The 15,027-nt window shown below is 42.8% G+C and overlaps 1 protein-coding gene across 1 annotated transcript in view; it reads left to right on the top strand.

Moving 5' to 3' along the window:
• npr2 (natriuretic peptide receptor 2) overlaps positions 1-15,027 on the top strand; it is a 95,719-nt gene that overhangs the window by 51,816 nt on the left and 28,876 nt on the right. Inside the window, exons 11-14 of the mRNA XM_079525096.1 lie at positions 1,560-1,664; positions 10,169-10,240; positions 12,861-13,020; positions 13,279-13,434. Coding sequence (XP_079381222.1) covers positions 1,560-1,664; positions 10,169-10,240; positions 12,861-13,020; positions 13,279-13,434 — 493 coding nt within the window. The remainder of the gene's footprint in view (positions 1-1,559; positions 1,665-10,168; positions 10,241-12,860; positions 13,021-13,278; positions 13,435-15,027) is intronic.

Below are 15,027 nucleotides of genomic sequence, written 5' to 3'. Positions count from 1 at the left end.
AAGGTTTTTCCACGCTTGGCTGCAAGAGCGTGTGACCATTATTGCTTTCATGTGCTTTGCTGGTACACAGCGAAATACTGAGTGATAACTTAATACTTAATTCTGAATGTGAAAATGTGAAAAAGATGTCCCCTGACGCATTCAAGAGAAAGATCTTAACTATGAATGTGAAAAATTGCAGTGTTTCTCAATTTCTTTCAATTCAAGGACATTACATTAGGCCACAGACTCCCATAACCAATAACCATGGAAGCAAATGGACCCTCCATTTGGTTCCATTTGTATACTCTCAGAGTTACCAATGATTTTGCTTAGTTCTCAAAGTGGGGTCCGGGGACCCCCATGGGTCCTTGAGGGGGTTCCAGGGGGTCCCCGGACCCCACTTTGAGAACCGCTGCCTTATGGAGTAGGAATAAGAGAGAATGATCTTAACTCTGAATGTGAAAAAGATGTCCCCTTACAGAATGGAACATTACATTGATTTATCCCCATGTTTATGCTGTCGTTGTGCATTCGGTCAGTGTACTTTCCAAGCTGTCTCTCCCTAAAAAGCTGGAGTTGTGTTTGTTTTAATGTGTTTATATTGTTTTGGAAGGCGTCCAGCATCATAAAAAGAGAGCATGGCATTAATACACGTTTTCAATGCCACCGTGTTTTTAGACGTTTTCGTTTCTGCTCGGCTCGGTTCTGATATTACTGCCATTCCACGGTGGAAAGTAACTGAGTACATTAACTTGAGTAAAATTTCGAGGTACTTTATCTGAGTATTTACATGTATTTGATACTACTCCACATCCACGTGTACTCCAGACTATTTCGTCTCTTTGAAAAAAGCCGATCTACAACGCGTCGTGGCCAGGCCTGGAATTTGATCATTTTAGGAGCAAGGCCACTTGGGGGGCAAGGCCTTTGATCTGCTATTTTCAAAACATTTTATACATTTGAAAACTTGCGAAACGGGACATTCTGTATAATGAGTACTTTCTACTTTTGGTACATTTGATACCAATACCAGTACATTTTTATACCAATACTTTTACTCAAGTACATTTTGAATTTTTTACTTTTACTTGTAACAACGTATTTCTTACATTGCAGTATTCATACTTTTACTGTGAGTACTTTCCACCACTGACTAATCGGGGTATACCTCATCCACCGCTGACTGGCTGCTAGTACATGGTCTCAACACCTCAAGGCCCCCCCCCTCCTCCTCCTCTTCGCTCAGTGTGTAACTCCTCAGTACAACTGGCTCATTCATAACCACCAAGGGCAATTTATTCACATGCACATGTGTCAACTAGATGCCCCATGCAGGAATGCTCCTCAACGCGCAGAAAAGACACTATGCCAACCCAGGCCTAAACTGTAAATAGACCATTATGATGGAAGTTCTGGCAGAGTTTTCTTTTCTTTCTTTTTTTCAAACGTTTTCTATAAATGAACCAGTCAGTCCTCCCCGCTATTTCCATGGGGCTTAGGGGACGCAAAGCTGGAAAGATTTAAACGTCAACGGCTGTGGTGGTGATGATGTTGTTGTTGTTTGTGGTTATTTTCAGATGAGGGACGTGCAGTTCAACCACCTGACCAGGTTTATCGGGGCCTGTATTGACCCTCCCAACATCTGCATTGTGACGGAATACTGCCCGAGGGGCAGTCTGCAGGTAAGATCTCTACTAGCTGTGGTTCTCACTTTCAGGGGTCATCAATATGTCCGTAGTACACAAATGTGTCCATGGCAGCAAGACTTGGCCTCGTCTGTGGCAAATTCTAGATTTTGTTTTATACACACCATTATAATAATGTTCTTATTTTACTCACAAGTCGCAATTACTGAATGTCAGTCTCCAGGTTTTCTTCAGAATATGTATGACACTTAATTATTATGACACTATGGCACATTAGGATTCCAACTAGTACTAGTGGTTCTATACATTTTTAAAGGACCCCCATAACTCTGAGAGTGTACAAATGGACCCGTTTGGTTCCATTTGTATACTCTCTGAGTTACAGACCTGTAATGGTCATCTAGGGCTATCTGTTTATGTGTTTGTGTACTCATTTTGTATGTCAAAGTCAAAGTCTTACTATTTGTCACACACGTTACCGCAGTGAAATTTGTTCTCCGCATTTGACCCATCTCTTGGATCGGTGAGCCGCAGCCAAGGAGCGGTGAGCTGCAGCCGTGCCGCGCTCGGGAATCAATTGATTAGTTGATTTGACCCCCCAATCCAACCCATTGAGTGCCAAGCAGGGAGGCATTGGGTCCCATTTTTACAGTCTTTGGTATGACCCGGTCGGGGATCGAACCCCCGACCTCCCAGTTATTATATTTATTTTATTATATTATATTATGTTTTGGTCCCCACACATGATAAAAATGGTTGAGCCTAATGTGTCTTTGTACATTTTCATGTTCTGGCCAAATTGTCAAGCTGCCTAGCACTGTTTTTACTGTACAGTGTACAGTGTGTACTGTACAGTATGTCCACTTAACCCCCAGGGCTGTATGCTAGGTCCCCTCGTATTTTCCCCCTACACCAAACCTCTTTGCCAAAAATAGCCGATCTAGATCAGCTATTTTCGCTGGAGGTTCACCCCAGAATAGAGACGCTAGGGTCCATGTGGCTAAAAAAATAAGACATCACTCTCTGTACAACCAGGAAATGCTAAAGTGAAACTTGTACTTGTACTTTCAGAGTGTGAAAGTTGTATAGTATTTTTATTTTTTAAAGAGGAGTGGCCATACTATGCCACTGACCAGATCAAAAGAGCTTGTAGAAAACACATGCAAAAACACCTGAAGGCAGGTTCTGCATGGTCCCAAAACGAGTCAAACGTGTCAAAGACAAACTAGGAGGCCCGCACCCTGCAGCTCCCTTAAAGTATATTTAATTTGATTATTTAGGCATCCAAAAAGATCTTGTTGGATACCTGAATAAAAAGTAATTGTAAGAGAGCTACAATGTGCGCACCTTCTTGTTTGCCTTTCATAGTACTGAACACGGCAATGAGATGTACGTGTTTTTGTGCACAAACTGCACACCTAATGCAGCAACCGTCCACACCACAGCATTATCACCTAATGCAGCAACCGTCCACACCACAGCATTATCACCTAATGCAGGGGTTCTCAACGTTTTTGGCCAGGGACCCCCGGAAATGCTTTGGCAATGTCTCGGGACCCCCGCCCCGCCCCCTCCCGTCCCCCAATATAAATTGACTGCTACAATAACCTTATACCATTTTGGGCGGGAACCCCTTTTGGTGTTTTAAGCATTGTTATAATTTAGCTATTGAAAAATAGCAGATCTACAAGCTCATAGCGCGCCACCGAGTGGCGCGCTACGAGCTTGTAGGTCTGCTATTTTTGAAAAATCGTGAAAATAAAATTTAAAAAAAATCTTTTTTTTTATTTTTTATTTTTTGAAAATAATTTGGGGACCCCCTAAAATAATTTGGCGACCCCCCGAGGGGTCGCGACCCACGGGTTGAGAACCCATGACCTAATGCAGCAACCGTCCACACCACAGCATTATCACCTAATGCAGCAACCGTCCACACCACAGCATTATCACCTAATGCAGCAACCGTCCACACCACAGCATTATCACCTAATGCAGCAACCATCCACACCACAGCATTATCACCTAATGCAGCAACCGTCCACACCACAGCATTATCACCTAATGCAGCAACCGTCCACACCACAGCATTATCACCTAATGCAGCAACCATCCACACCACAGCATTATCACCTAATGCAGCAACCGTCCACACCACAGCATTATCACCTAATGCAGCAACCATCCACACCACAGCATTATCACCTAATGCAGGGGTTCTCAACGTTTTTGGCCAGGGACCCCCGGAAATGCTTTGGCAATGTCTCGGGACCCCCGCCCCGCCCCCTCCCGTCCCCCAATATAAATTGACTGCTACAATAACCTTATACCATTTTGGGCGGGAACCCCTTTTGGTGTTTTAAGCATTGTTATAATTTAGCTATTGAAAAATAGCAGATCTACAAGCTCATAGCGCGCCACCGAGTGGCGCGCTACGAGCTTGTAGGTCTGCTATTTTTGAAAAATCGTGAAAATAAAATTTAAAAAAAATCTTTTTTTTTTTTTTTTTTTTTTTGAAAATAATTTGGGGACCCCCTAAAATAATTTGGCGACCCCCCGAGGGGTCGCGACCCACGGGTTGAGAACCCATGACCTAATGCAGCAACCGTCCACACCACAGCATTATCACCTAATGCAGCAACCGTCCACACCACAGCATTATCACCTAATGCAGCAACCGTCCACACCACAGCATTATCACCTAATGCAGCAACCGTCCACACCACAGCATTATCACCTAATGCAGCAACCGTCCACACCACAGCATTATCACACTCTGATGAAGATGAAGACACAGCGAATTCAGCTGCTTCCCTCTAGTCCTTTGAGCACGTATGTACATTCTTAGAATTCATGGATGGCCATGTGGGAATTGGACCCCTGACCATGACCACACAGGGGTCACGGTCATGCTGTGACCACTGAGTTATACACACTACCATGTACATTAAAATGCAATGAAATGCACGTGCCCTGGCTTTCTCTAAAGGTATATAAAAAAACAAAGAGATACAAAAAAGAAAATGAAAAAAGAACACAGATCCCACAGTGTGATGAATCACTCAGGTGGGGCAGAAGTGCTGACAAGAACCGTTCATTATGTTTATTATTATCATTCGCTGGGCGGCCGGTATCCTCCATGATAACTTAACACAGGGGCGGGAACCCCTTTTGGTGTTTTAAGCATTGTTATAATTTAGCTATTTAAAAATAGCAGATCTACAAGCTCATAGCGCGCCACCGAGTGGCGCGCTACGAGCTTGTAGGTCTGCTATTTTTGAAAATCGTGAAATTAAAAAAAAAAAAAAAAAATCTTTTTTCTTTTTTTTTCTTTTTTTTTTAATAATTTGGGGACCCCCTAAAATAATTTGGCGACCCTCCGAGGGGTCGCGACCCACGGGTTGAGAACCCCTGACTTAACACATTGTTGTCTCCACCAGGCCGAAGGCATGGGGAGAGAGTATGTTTTGCACTCCGTCCGTCCGTCCGTGTGTGTGTCTGTCCGTCCGTCCGTCCTTCCGTCTGTGAACAGCTAATCTCCGGCACCGTTAACCCGGTCGATGCCACATTTTGCACACACACTCCCTGGATGCCAACGATGAACCTCTGCCCCAAACTTTCCAGAATGGCCTGTTATAGCGCCACCAGGAGGCCGCTTTGTGCAAAACAAGTTTTTGGACAGTACACCTACAGATTTTGTCCAAACATCACGCAAATTGGTACACAGTCTCTCTAGAGCCATTCAACGAAACGGGTCTTTCATATTTCTCAGACTCCATCCTGATTGGCTAAGATTGGCTTCCAAAGTTCGCAGGACTGCTCAGTTTCTAACAAAATGCTGCAAATCATGAACACATTGTGTGATTTCCGTGAAATTGTGCATGCACATTCCCACTAGGCCGAGGAAGACATGCCACATGAACATTTTCAACTCAGCCTCATGGTGGCGCTATAACTGGCCGAAAAGTGTTTTACCTCTAACTGCACGGATCTGTGGATAACTTTGTATGCCAACTCCCTAGAGGCCAAGGAAAAACCTTTGCCTGGAATTTTTCACAGCTGCTCTTTATAGCGCCACCAGGAGGCCGACCTATGTAAAACACATTTTCTAACATTACTCCTTCAGATTTTATCCAAATTTCACGCAAATCGGTACACATGCTCTTCATAGTCATGTGATCAACACGGGTTTGTTTGATTTCTCATAATCCACCCTCATTGGCTACGATTGGCTTCTAAACCTTTCAGGAGTAGCCCGCTTTGTACCCGTTTTGTACAAATCGCCACAACTACTCAACGCAGTGTCCGATTGTGGTGAAACTGTCCATGCATATTCCCACTAGGCTTTGGAAGAAATGCCACTTGACAGTTTTCAAATCAGCCTCATGGTGGCGCTACAACAGGCCAAGCCGCGTCACACACACACACACACGTTTATATTGCTCCTAAACATTTTGCCAAACATCACACACACACTCCTATCCTCCTGGTGGAGACCTGTGCCCAGAAGGGCACTTTTTCTAGTTTATACTTAGTTTCATGCCAGTGTCTCCTACTGAAAATAGCCAATCTACAAGCTTGTAGATCAATTTTGACATCACATTTTGATTTATTCTTAGTTTTAGGCCCAAACCGCACCAATGCAACTCCTTGCAACGAAACAGTTTAAGGGACATGTCACACTAATGCAAGTCCATGCAACTGCCATTGGGGATAATGGTTTCATGCAACTACATGCAACTACTCGCAAGTTGCATGGTGAATCATTGGTGCTGTTTGGGCCTTAGTCTTTTGATTAACACACCATTTAGTTTTAGTACTATTTTAGTCATCTGAAATTGTTAGTCTAGTCTTAGTCGACTAAATATCAAAATATTTAGTATTTTAGTCTTAGCCTTAGTCAATAAATTAACAGTGTTTTAGGGCCTTCGTTCTACAGCAGCTGAAGTAAGTGTCCTGAAGCTGTTTTTTACTAGCCTGGCTAATAAGCCAGACTAATATCACACAACACTGTCGCTGTATATTAGTCTGGGCTGGCTCCACTTGGATTTCATTTCCCGGGGGGCGGGTTCATACAATGTCTCTTTGACGCAATTGGTCAGAGCTACTGTCAGTCAAAAGGTCTCAAGCATTGAACGTCACTGTACCAAAGCCCGCCCATATTGCATACCGTGTCCCGATTGGTCCGACCTGTTCTCGGTTGTAGGAAAGAGGGGTGCTACTGAGCCTCGCCAGACCGTAATCCGCTGGTAGGCAATTTTTTTTGCCAACGGCTGATTCGGTCTGGTTTATTAACCAGGCTAGTTTTTTACTACCGTTCTAAGTGTGTTTGTGGTCTTGTTCAGTCGGGTTGCCAAAACACTCCACTATTTCTCCTGTAAGGATGCTCTCTAAGGTAGCGTGGGAGACACTGATCAGTGATTTCTCCTGTAAGGATGCTCTCTAAGGTAGCGTGGGAGACACTGATCAGTGATTTTGTAGATATTGTTTTTAAAGCCATCCCAGAAACTATCGTCTCTGTTGTGCCGGATTTAATTGCTGCAACTGGTGTTTAGAGATCAGGAGAGGGAGATCATCTGAAATGAATGTGTAAAAAAACAGTTCTTCACAATATCAAAAAGGAGACCTTTGATGTCAACGGTTTTAGACTTCCTAAAGTGGACAGTTGCTGCTTTTATTTTATCTAACGTTAATGTTGTTGTAACTCTTGCCATCGGGCAACCATTAGTTCCAGACACTACTGTATAATTCCAAACAGTATTTGGGGTGTTTCAAACACTACTACTGTGTTAGATAAATCACGTGATCGCGTCTTAGAGCGACCAAAGAGCGTCTTAACTCTCTCTTTAAATGGGTCTGATTACAACACCAATTCATAATTACATACATACCGGTAGTTACATCTCTGAACACATTCTCTATTTCACCTGTACAGTCCAACATAAACAATGCAAACATGCAGCTGCTCAATATTGATTCATTTCACCGTTACAATGGCTAGTTTAAAAGTGTGTCAAGTATTATGAGCTTAGATAGCAGTATACGGGAGTCCGTCGTGATGCAACGACACAAGTGAGAATTCTCTCTGACCAATCGGTAGTCTGCGGAGTGTTCCCTTTACCTTTTTGGTGTCGCCTCAGCTCGGTTGGAACCTCGACGACGCTGTTACCGAAAGCACCAGACCAGGCACTATCCACAACTTTTGCCCGATGGGTATACCAAAAAAGCAGAGTAGAGTCAAGTCGAGTTGTGCTGGCTCCAAAAGTGGCGTCAGTCCAAAACAAGCTTTACTGTGTCTGAGAAGAGCCTTTGATGTTTTTTAGAGATACTTTATTTTTGTACAAAAACGTCTACAGACTACTTGACAGAGGACATGCAACCTTGTCTGATTTGTTTTATGATACACTGAAATAACACATGATACGTTAGGAAACTTTGTTCTTGGCTTGTGCGGTTGTGCCTAGAGGTTTTCACATGCTAGCTCAATGCACTGCACTGTCTCCACTGCCAAATAAGGAAGAGCTAGATTATTGGTTCTCAAAGTGGGGCCCGGGGACCCCCAGGGGTCCATGTGGGGGTTCCAGGGTGTCTCCAGCAAAGTAAAAGTCACTTTGGCAACATTTATCCTGCATGATTAAGAATATTGTTGCTGTCGGGCATAAACCTCTTATCTCAATATTCTAACTTTTTGACGTGTTCTTTTTTTTTGGTAAATGAATGCCCTTCTTGATCATACCAAAGCATCACACATAGCCTACCGTGTAAGCTTCAAAAGTAGCAGATCCACAAGCTTGTCGATCTGCTACTTTTGCTGTTTTTGAATTTTTATCCTGAGAAGTAATTGTTTTGGACATATGAGGTTCCACTTTCCACCCGACAGAGACGGACAGTTATTCCAGGCTATAAAATGTTCTCTCTTTAACCCATTTAGGCCTGACCTCAAAATTAAAAAAAATCTTCTAAATCCTCCAGTTTTCTGAAATAAATATTTTCACGATTTTTCAAAAATAGCAGACCTACAAGCTCATAGCGCGCCACTCGGTGGCGCGCTACGAGCTTGTAGATCTGCTATTTTTCAATAGCTAAATTATAACATAATGTTTAAAACACCAAAAGGGGTTCCCGCCCAAGTACTCAGCCGTTGGGATAGAAAGAGCCGGTGTCATCTCCGTTAACTTCACTCCCATCATTATGATTATTTTACACAGCAATAACGGACCATGTAAACAAAGAATATGCATATAAATATTCAATAGTCAATCATTTATTATCAAAGCCAACATACAGTTGAACGGGAGTTTGTTTTGGTGTGCCCAGCGATGACAAAAACGAGTAGAGTGAGGAACGCGTGTCATCGTCGCATAGTCTCACGCAACCAGACAACTACTCCACGATCTCAGAATGCTGTGTAGAGAGGAACTGCACGTCCGAAGTACTTTTTCCACCACTGCCAAGAGCCTAAATAATTGTCCTAGTCCATCCATCCTGAGGAAAATAAAAGAAAATAGCAGATGACCAAACTCAGTCACAACATGTAGCGATTCGACACGTTGTGAGCTTGTAGGGTATTTCTATTTTTTGCTGTTTTTGAAATTGTATCTTATAGTTATTAATCCATTGATACCTGGAACGCATCCATGTCACGTTAGCGTTTAACCACATTAACCATTAACCCATTTTGGGGCGGGAACCCCTTTTGGTGTTTTAAACATTATGTTATAATTTAGCTATTGAAAAATAGCAGATCTACAAGTTCATAGCGCGCCACCGAGTGGCGCACTATGAACTTGTAGGTCTGCTATTTTTGAAAAATCGTTAAAATGTGCCTCAAATCTTTCCGAAAATTGTCATGATTTAGAAAACTTTTTTTTTTAAATTTCGACGTCAGGCCTGAATGGGTTAAGCGGGGTTGTTGGTCACCCTATGAATAGGTTCCAAACATTGAATACCTCTTAATGGGCGTTGTTGATGAAGCACGCGACCTTCTGACCTCTCGTTGACACAACTCTCAATGGCTCTCTGGTATTAGTTCAAGTATTTGGATGTTAAGTCAAAATGCTGCACCATTAATGGACCGTAAAGTGGCCACGCTGCAAATGAGTTTAATTACTCTGTGTAATTTTGGAGAATAAATAAATCTCGAATGAATGAATGAATAACTTTGTAATGGCTGCGATGTTGAAAAATATATATATATATAACTTTGAGACTAAACACGTGGTGGCGGATTTCTCTTAGAGAAGCTCTGTCCATGCTGATTAGTGTTGATGTTGTCGACTAAAACTATGACGAAAAATGTTCGCCTTTTTTCACGGATGATAACTAAATAAAAACGAAATGAAAACTAAGCTGTGATGACTAAAACTATATTGACAATTTTTTGTAAAATGTTAAGGAGGGACTATAGTGGAGAAGAGATCCAGCAGAACTAAGAGACAAGTCATTTTATGTTTGGCTGTGCTCTGAAAATAGCAGATCTACAAGCTCACAACGCGTCACCACCAATATGTTTAAAATATGCTTTCTCGCGTGTGTTTTCACAGGACATTTTGGAGAACGAGAGCATTAACCTGGACTGGATGTTCCGCTACTCGCTGATCAACGACATAGTAAAGGTATGAACAATAATGACACACTGAGTAAGCGCCGAGGACGGCCTGAGACTGCTCCTGGGGTGTATCACAGTGGGCCTGAGACTGCTCCTGGGGTGTATCACAGTGGGCCTGAGACTGCTCCTGGGGTGTATCACAGTGGGCCTGAGACTGCTCCTGGGGTGTATCACAGTGGGCCTGAGACTGCTCCTGGGGTGTATCACAGTGGGCCTGAGACTGCTCCTGGGGTGTATCACAGTGGTTCTCAAACCTTTTCTTTTCTCCTCCTTTTCTTTTCTTCTTTTTTGGCCGCGGACCCCCATCTGAAAATAATTTGTGCCTAGTACCCTGTGCGAGATTTGTGGTGTTAAAAATGACAAAAACATATTCAAACATTCTCCGAAAATCTCAAGATTTCTTGAAAATAGCTCAAAGTGGGGTCCTGGGACCCCACTTAGAGAAGCACTGTGTTAAAGAATGCAAAGGAAATGTATTCCGTGAGTGCTGACTGTTACTTAAAGGCTGTTTGCTGTGAGTCTGCACCCCACCTTCGTTTCTTTCATTAAACTATGGTCAGTAGAGTACACTCAACTCAGGGCTTTTGTATCATAGCATTTCAATGATGATGTCCAAAGGCTACAGCTACATGCGCATGTCGCCTTGTCTTATAGAACTGATGTACTTTACAAGCTGTGCATTGTAGGTCTGTGCTTTTTGGCAAGCGATACCCTCGCACGATGCAACATACAATTCAGTCCTTGAGGGGGTTCCAGAGGATCTCCAGAAAAACTTGTTAAGCATCACAATCATTTACCCACTTTGTCTAGATTTTATGCATAAATTATACATAAAGATAGCCTGAGGTCGTATAGACCGAAACCACACCTGTCACCGCACCTGTCACCTTTGTAGGTGTGCAAGAGACTATATTGGCTATTAAAAAATAGCTTCTTAAGCCCACACCACACCATTGGGTTTGGGCCATTGAATTGAACTCGTTGAATCACTTGGGTCGACGTGCAACAGGACATATCACACCGCTGGGACGAACGCTAAAACCGTCTCCTCCCATATCGACCCTTTGGTGTGGTTTGGGCTTTAGATGTAGTGGAGTAGAACTGTGTAAAGTAAATACTCAAGCGAAGTCAAAATAAATGCCTCAATTTAGAGAGGGAGAGAGAGGAAATGGTATAATGTGGTATATTTATTGAATAAAAACCTATACACTGGCAGCGTATATGGTCTAAGTGTCGGCCAGGAATATAATTACAACCTTACCGTAAGAAATCCTTTTAGCTTAATCAAAACTAATCATCCGTGTATTTTAGCAGCTTATTTTTAGTCCGCCTTAACAAAGGGGCTTTTGTCGAGAGACAGAGAGTCTCTTGAATGGACACTATTGAAATACGTTGTGCGTGACAAAGCACTCCAAACTAAATTGCTCCACGCAGATAGCACGCAGATATGTTTGAGGGATATATGACTCGAATGTCCTGTCCCCCCCAGAATGTTGTACATGAGTGCATTTATTGTCCGACATCGCCCCAAAGGAACTACCAAGGCTTTCATAGGGGGAGAACGCCCCCGTTTTAAATGTTCTGTCCTTGAATTTACTGAGAACACTTGCAAATTGCTCACATGTTCAAACTCAAATCACATTATTTCCACATTGCCGGATTTGCATGTTGCGTGCGCAGTAACATGTTGGAAGTGTTAATTCATTAATTCTGTAACTCTGGGAGAGTACAGGTCCATTTTGGTTACCATTTTGTACTCTCCCAGAGTTATACAAAATGTCAGGGTTAAATTAAAAGCTGCACTGTCTGCTTTTTTGGCCAAAGGAGATATTGCACTTTGAGTTTTTGTGGGGTCACACAAAGATTCACGCGACGTTGATCCCCTTCCCCTATTGGCTCATACTAGGAGATGATACATGTGTAGGCAGAAGAATTGGGTTAAATGTGTATGATTTGCTGTAGGAGACGAATGGTCCAGTGATTGTTCATCTATATAGTACATTTCAAAATTGTAAATGTCATATTCTGCATAATGAGTACTTTTACTTTTGGTACTTTAAGTACATTTTGATGCCAAAACGTTTGTTCTCTCTCTTTTATAAATTTGAATTCAGGAACTATTACTTACTAAACAGGCTTCTTTTGTTCAAGTGGGAAATTTGGTATATAGTTTATTTTTATTGGCCTAAAATATTGTCTATTTACATACATTCATGAATCCACTTGCTGACCGGCTGTCGGTATTGAGCAAATTATTTTTAGGGGTATGTGACCATACCATTAACATCCTATACAGGGGCGGCCTTAAGGATCGGGAGGCCCCGTTCATGTTTTTTTGTGTGTGTCAGTGTGTATTATCGGACTTCAAAGCATGAACAGCATACGGCACAGCCAAGTAGAAAAATACACAAAAGCAGCTTGATTAAGCAATTATCCTACTTTGTCTTGACATTACTGTAAGGTATAACTGGGAGGCAGCATAGGCTATTAATACAATGATGCAATCGCAAATTTCCCACTCCACACCCCCGGCTGCCGGACTATAGTATTTACTATTTATTTTTTCTACATTGCAGTATAAATATAACGACTTTTTTTCCACCAATGCCTCTCTCTCTCTCCTCTAGGGAATGAACTATCTCCACAACAGCTACATCGGCTGCCATGGCAACCTGAAGTCGTCCAACTGCGTGGTGGACAGCCGCTTCGTCCTGAAGATCACAGACTATGGCCTGTCCAGCTTCCGCTCGTCCTGTGAGAACGACGACTCGCACGCACTCTACGCAAGTATGTCCACGTCCCCTTCCTCTGTCGTCCAGTACGGAGATTATTACTGTAGTGTATGTCATTGGTTCCCCCCCGGGAACCCTCCCTGCACACACACACACACCTACTGGGCACACCTAGTATTACATCTACAGGTCTTTTGGATCTCGAGCTAAAAAAAAGAAAGATGCCTAGGGGGGCCCCAGTCAATATAGGGTTTAATTGGCTATGGAAGACAGTTTGTCAGTGTTGGTAATTAGACCACTTCTTCCCTTTCAGAGAAGCTGTGGACAGCCCCGGAGCTGCTGATTTACGACCGCCACCCTCCACAAGGGACCGTGAAGGGCGACGTGTACAGCTTTGGCATCATACTGCAGGAAATAGCCCTGAGAAATGGCCCGTTCTATGTGGAAGGCATGGACCTCAGCCCCAAAGGTAACAACATGTTCTATGTAACAACATGGCCCGTTTTATGTGGAAGGCATGGACCTCAGTCCCAAAGGTAACAACATGGCCCGTTCTATGTGGAAGGCATGGACCTCAGTCCCAAAGGTAACAACATGTTCTATGTGGAAGGCATGGACCTCAGCCCCAAAGGTAACAACATGTGGATTTTGTGAATCCCATGGATTAAAGTTCTCAGTCGCCACGGCATAATTGCAGCCATTCCCATTCCATGGAAGCCCATGCATGTCTTCTATAAAGCATGATGCCCACTGAAAATTGCCTATCTACAAGCTCACAACACGTCGTAGTGCGACGTGTTGTGAGCTTGTCTATTTTCGGTTATTAGTCATTTTAGATAAGACTAGCAGTAGAAGCATCTTCCAATGGTCTCAGAAATGTAATAAAAGCAATAAAGCCTCAATCTGGGATTTCTTCCACTGGTTGGCTGTATGTGGAACAGCAGCAACATCGTTTTAGATTATGATTTCTAGAATACCTAAACATCATCGTTAAACGTTCAGTCACGACATTTTATTTAGCTTTATTCCGTGGAATTCCGTGGAATCCCCACACAGTGAAATGTACATTTAACTACGTTTTTACAGTGTTTTGTCAGTTAGGGCCCACTTGCAACACACCCAGGTTCCCCCCAGGTTGGGAATTGCTGCCCTAGATTGATCCACGCACACCATAGGGGTACTGGTGCCTAGACTATTAGCTTTTCTAGGGCATACAGGTGTGAAATGAATCGTGAGTAAAGATGGCTACTATCCCCACTACAATCAGTGAACACTTTATACTGCATTCCACTTGGGATCTCTTGAGTTTGTCTCCGTTCACATACACTTGAGGACAGCTGGTGGATTATACTGATTCATCGGAGACAAATTGCATCGTGACCTGTTGTAAGCATGTAGGTCATTAAATAAAATAAAAATTTTGGGGGGGGGGGGGAATAACACAAATCAATATCACGATTATTTCAAACTTTTGCCTAGATCACAAAAACGATTATTTCATGTACTTTTTTATATAGTGTAATATGGCACTTAAGTGTTTATGTCAGTTTTGGTATGTTTTCATTTAATTGCCCAGACTTGGCTATTAATGTTAGCCTCCTCCAACTGTGTTGGTCTTTATCTCAACGAGACGAAAACTTAATATGTAAACATATGCAAATCCAACAATAACCACATTATAAAAACACTTAACAACACTCCTCTGAAATGGGTTGATGACTACAAGTATTTGGGTTCATATATATCTTCTTCTCAAAAGGACTTTCAAATTAGGAAGGGTATGGCCTGGTCAGCCTGCAATGACATGCATAAGATCTGGTCATCCCAGCTTAGTAAGATGTTAAAAGTAAAAATATTTAGGACGACCGTTATACGGCAACCTTCCCCGTGTTTCTTCACTGGTCCGATCCAGAAGAGTGCAGTTTGCCGGCCACTGCTACAGAGCTGACAATGAGGTTATATCTTCCCTTCTTCTCTTGAGTCCTGCCTCAGGGCGGACCAGAGATAGAAAGCTGCCGTTCCCTAATGTCATCGCTAGGGACACATGCTTCAGTAGGCAGGA

The sequence above is a fragment of the Electrona antarctica genome (assembly GCF_951216825.1).
Source record: "Electrona antarctica genome assembly, chromosome: 16".
Lineage (NCBI taxonomy): Eukaryota > Metazoa > Chordata > Actinopteri > Myctophiformes > Myctophidae > Electrona > Electrona antarctica.
The sequence above is the reverse complement of the archived record's forward strand: the minus strand, read 5'-3'. Positions and strand labels throughout refer to the sequence as shown.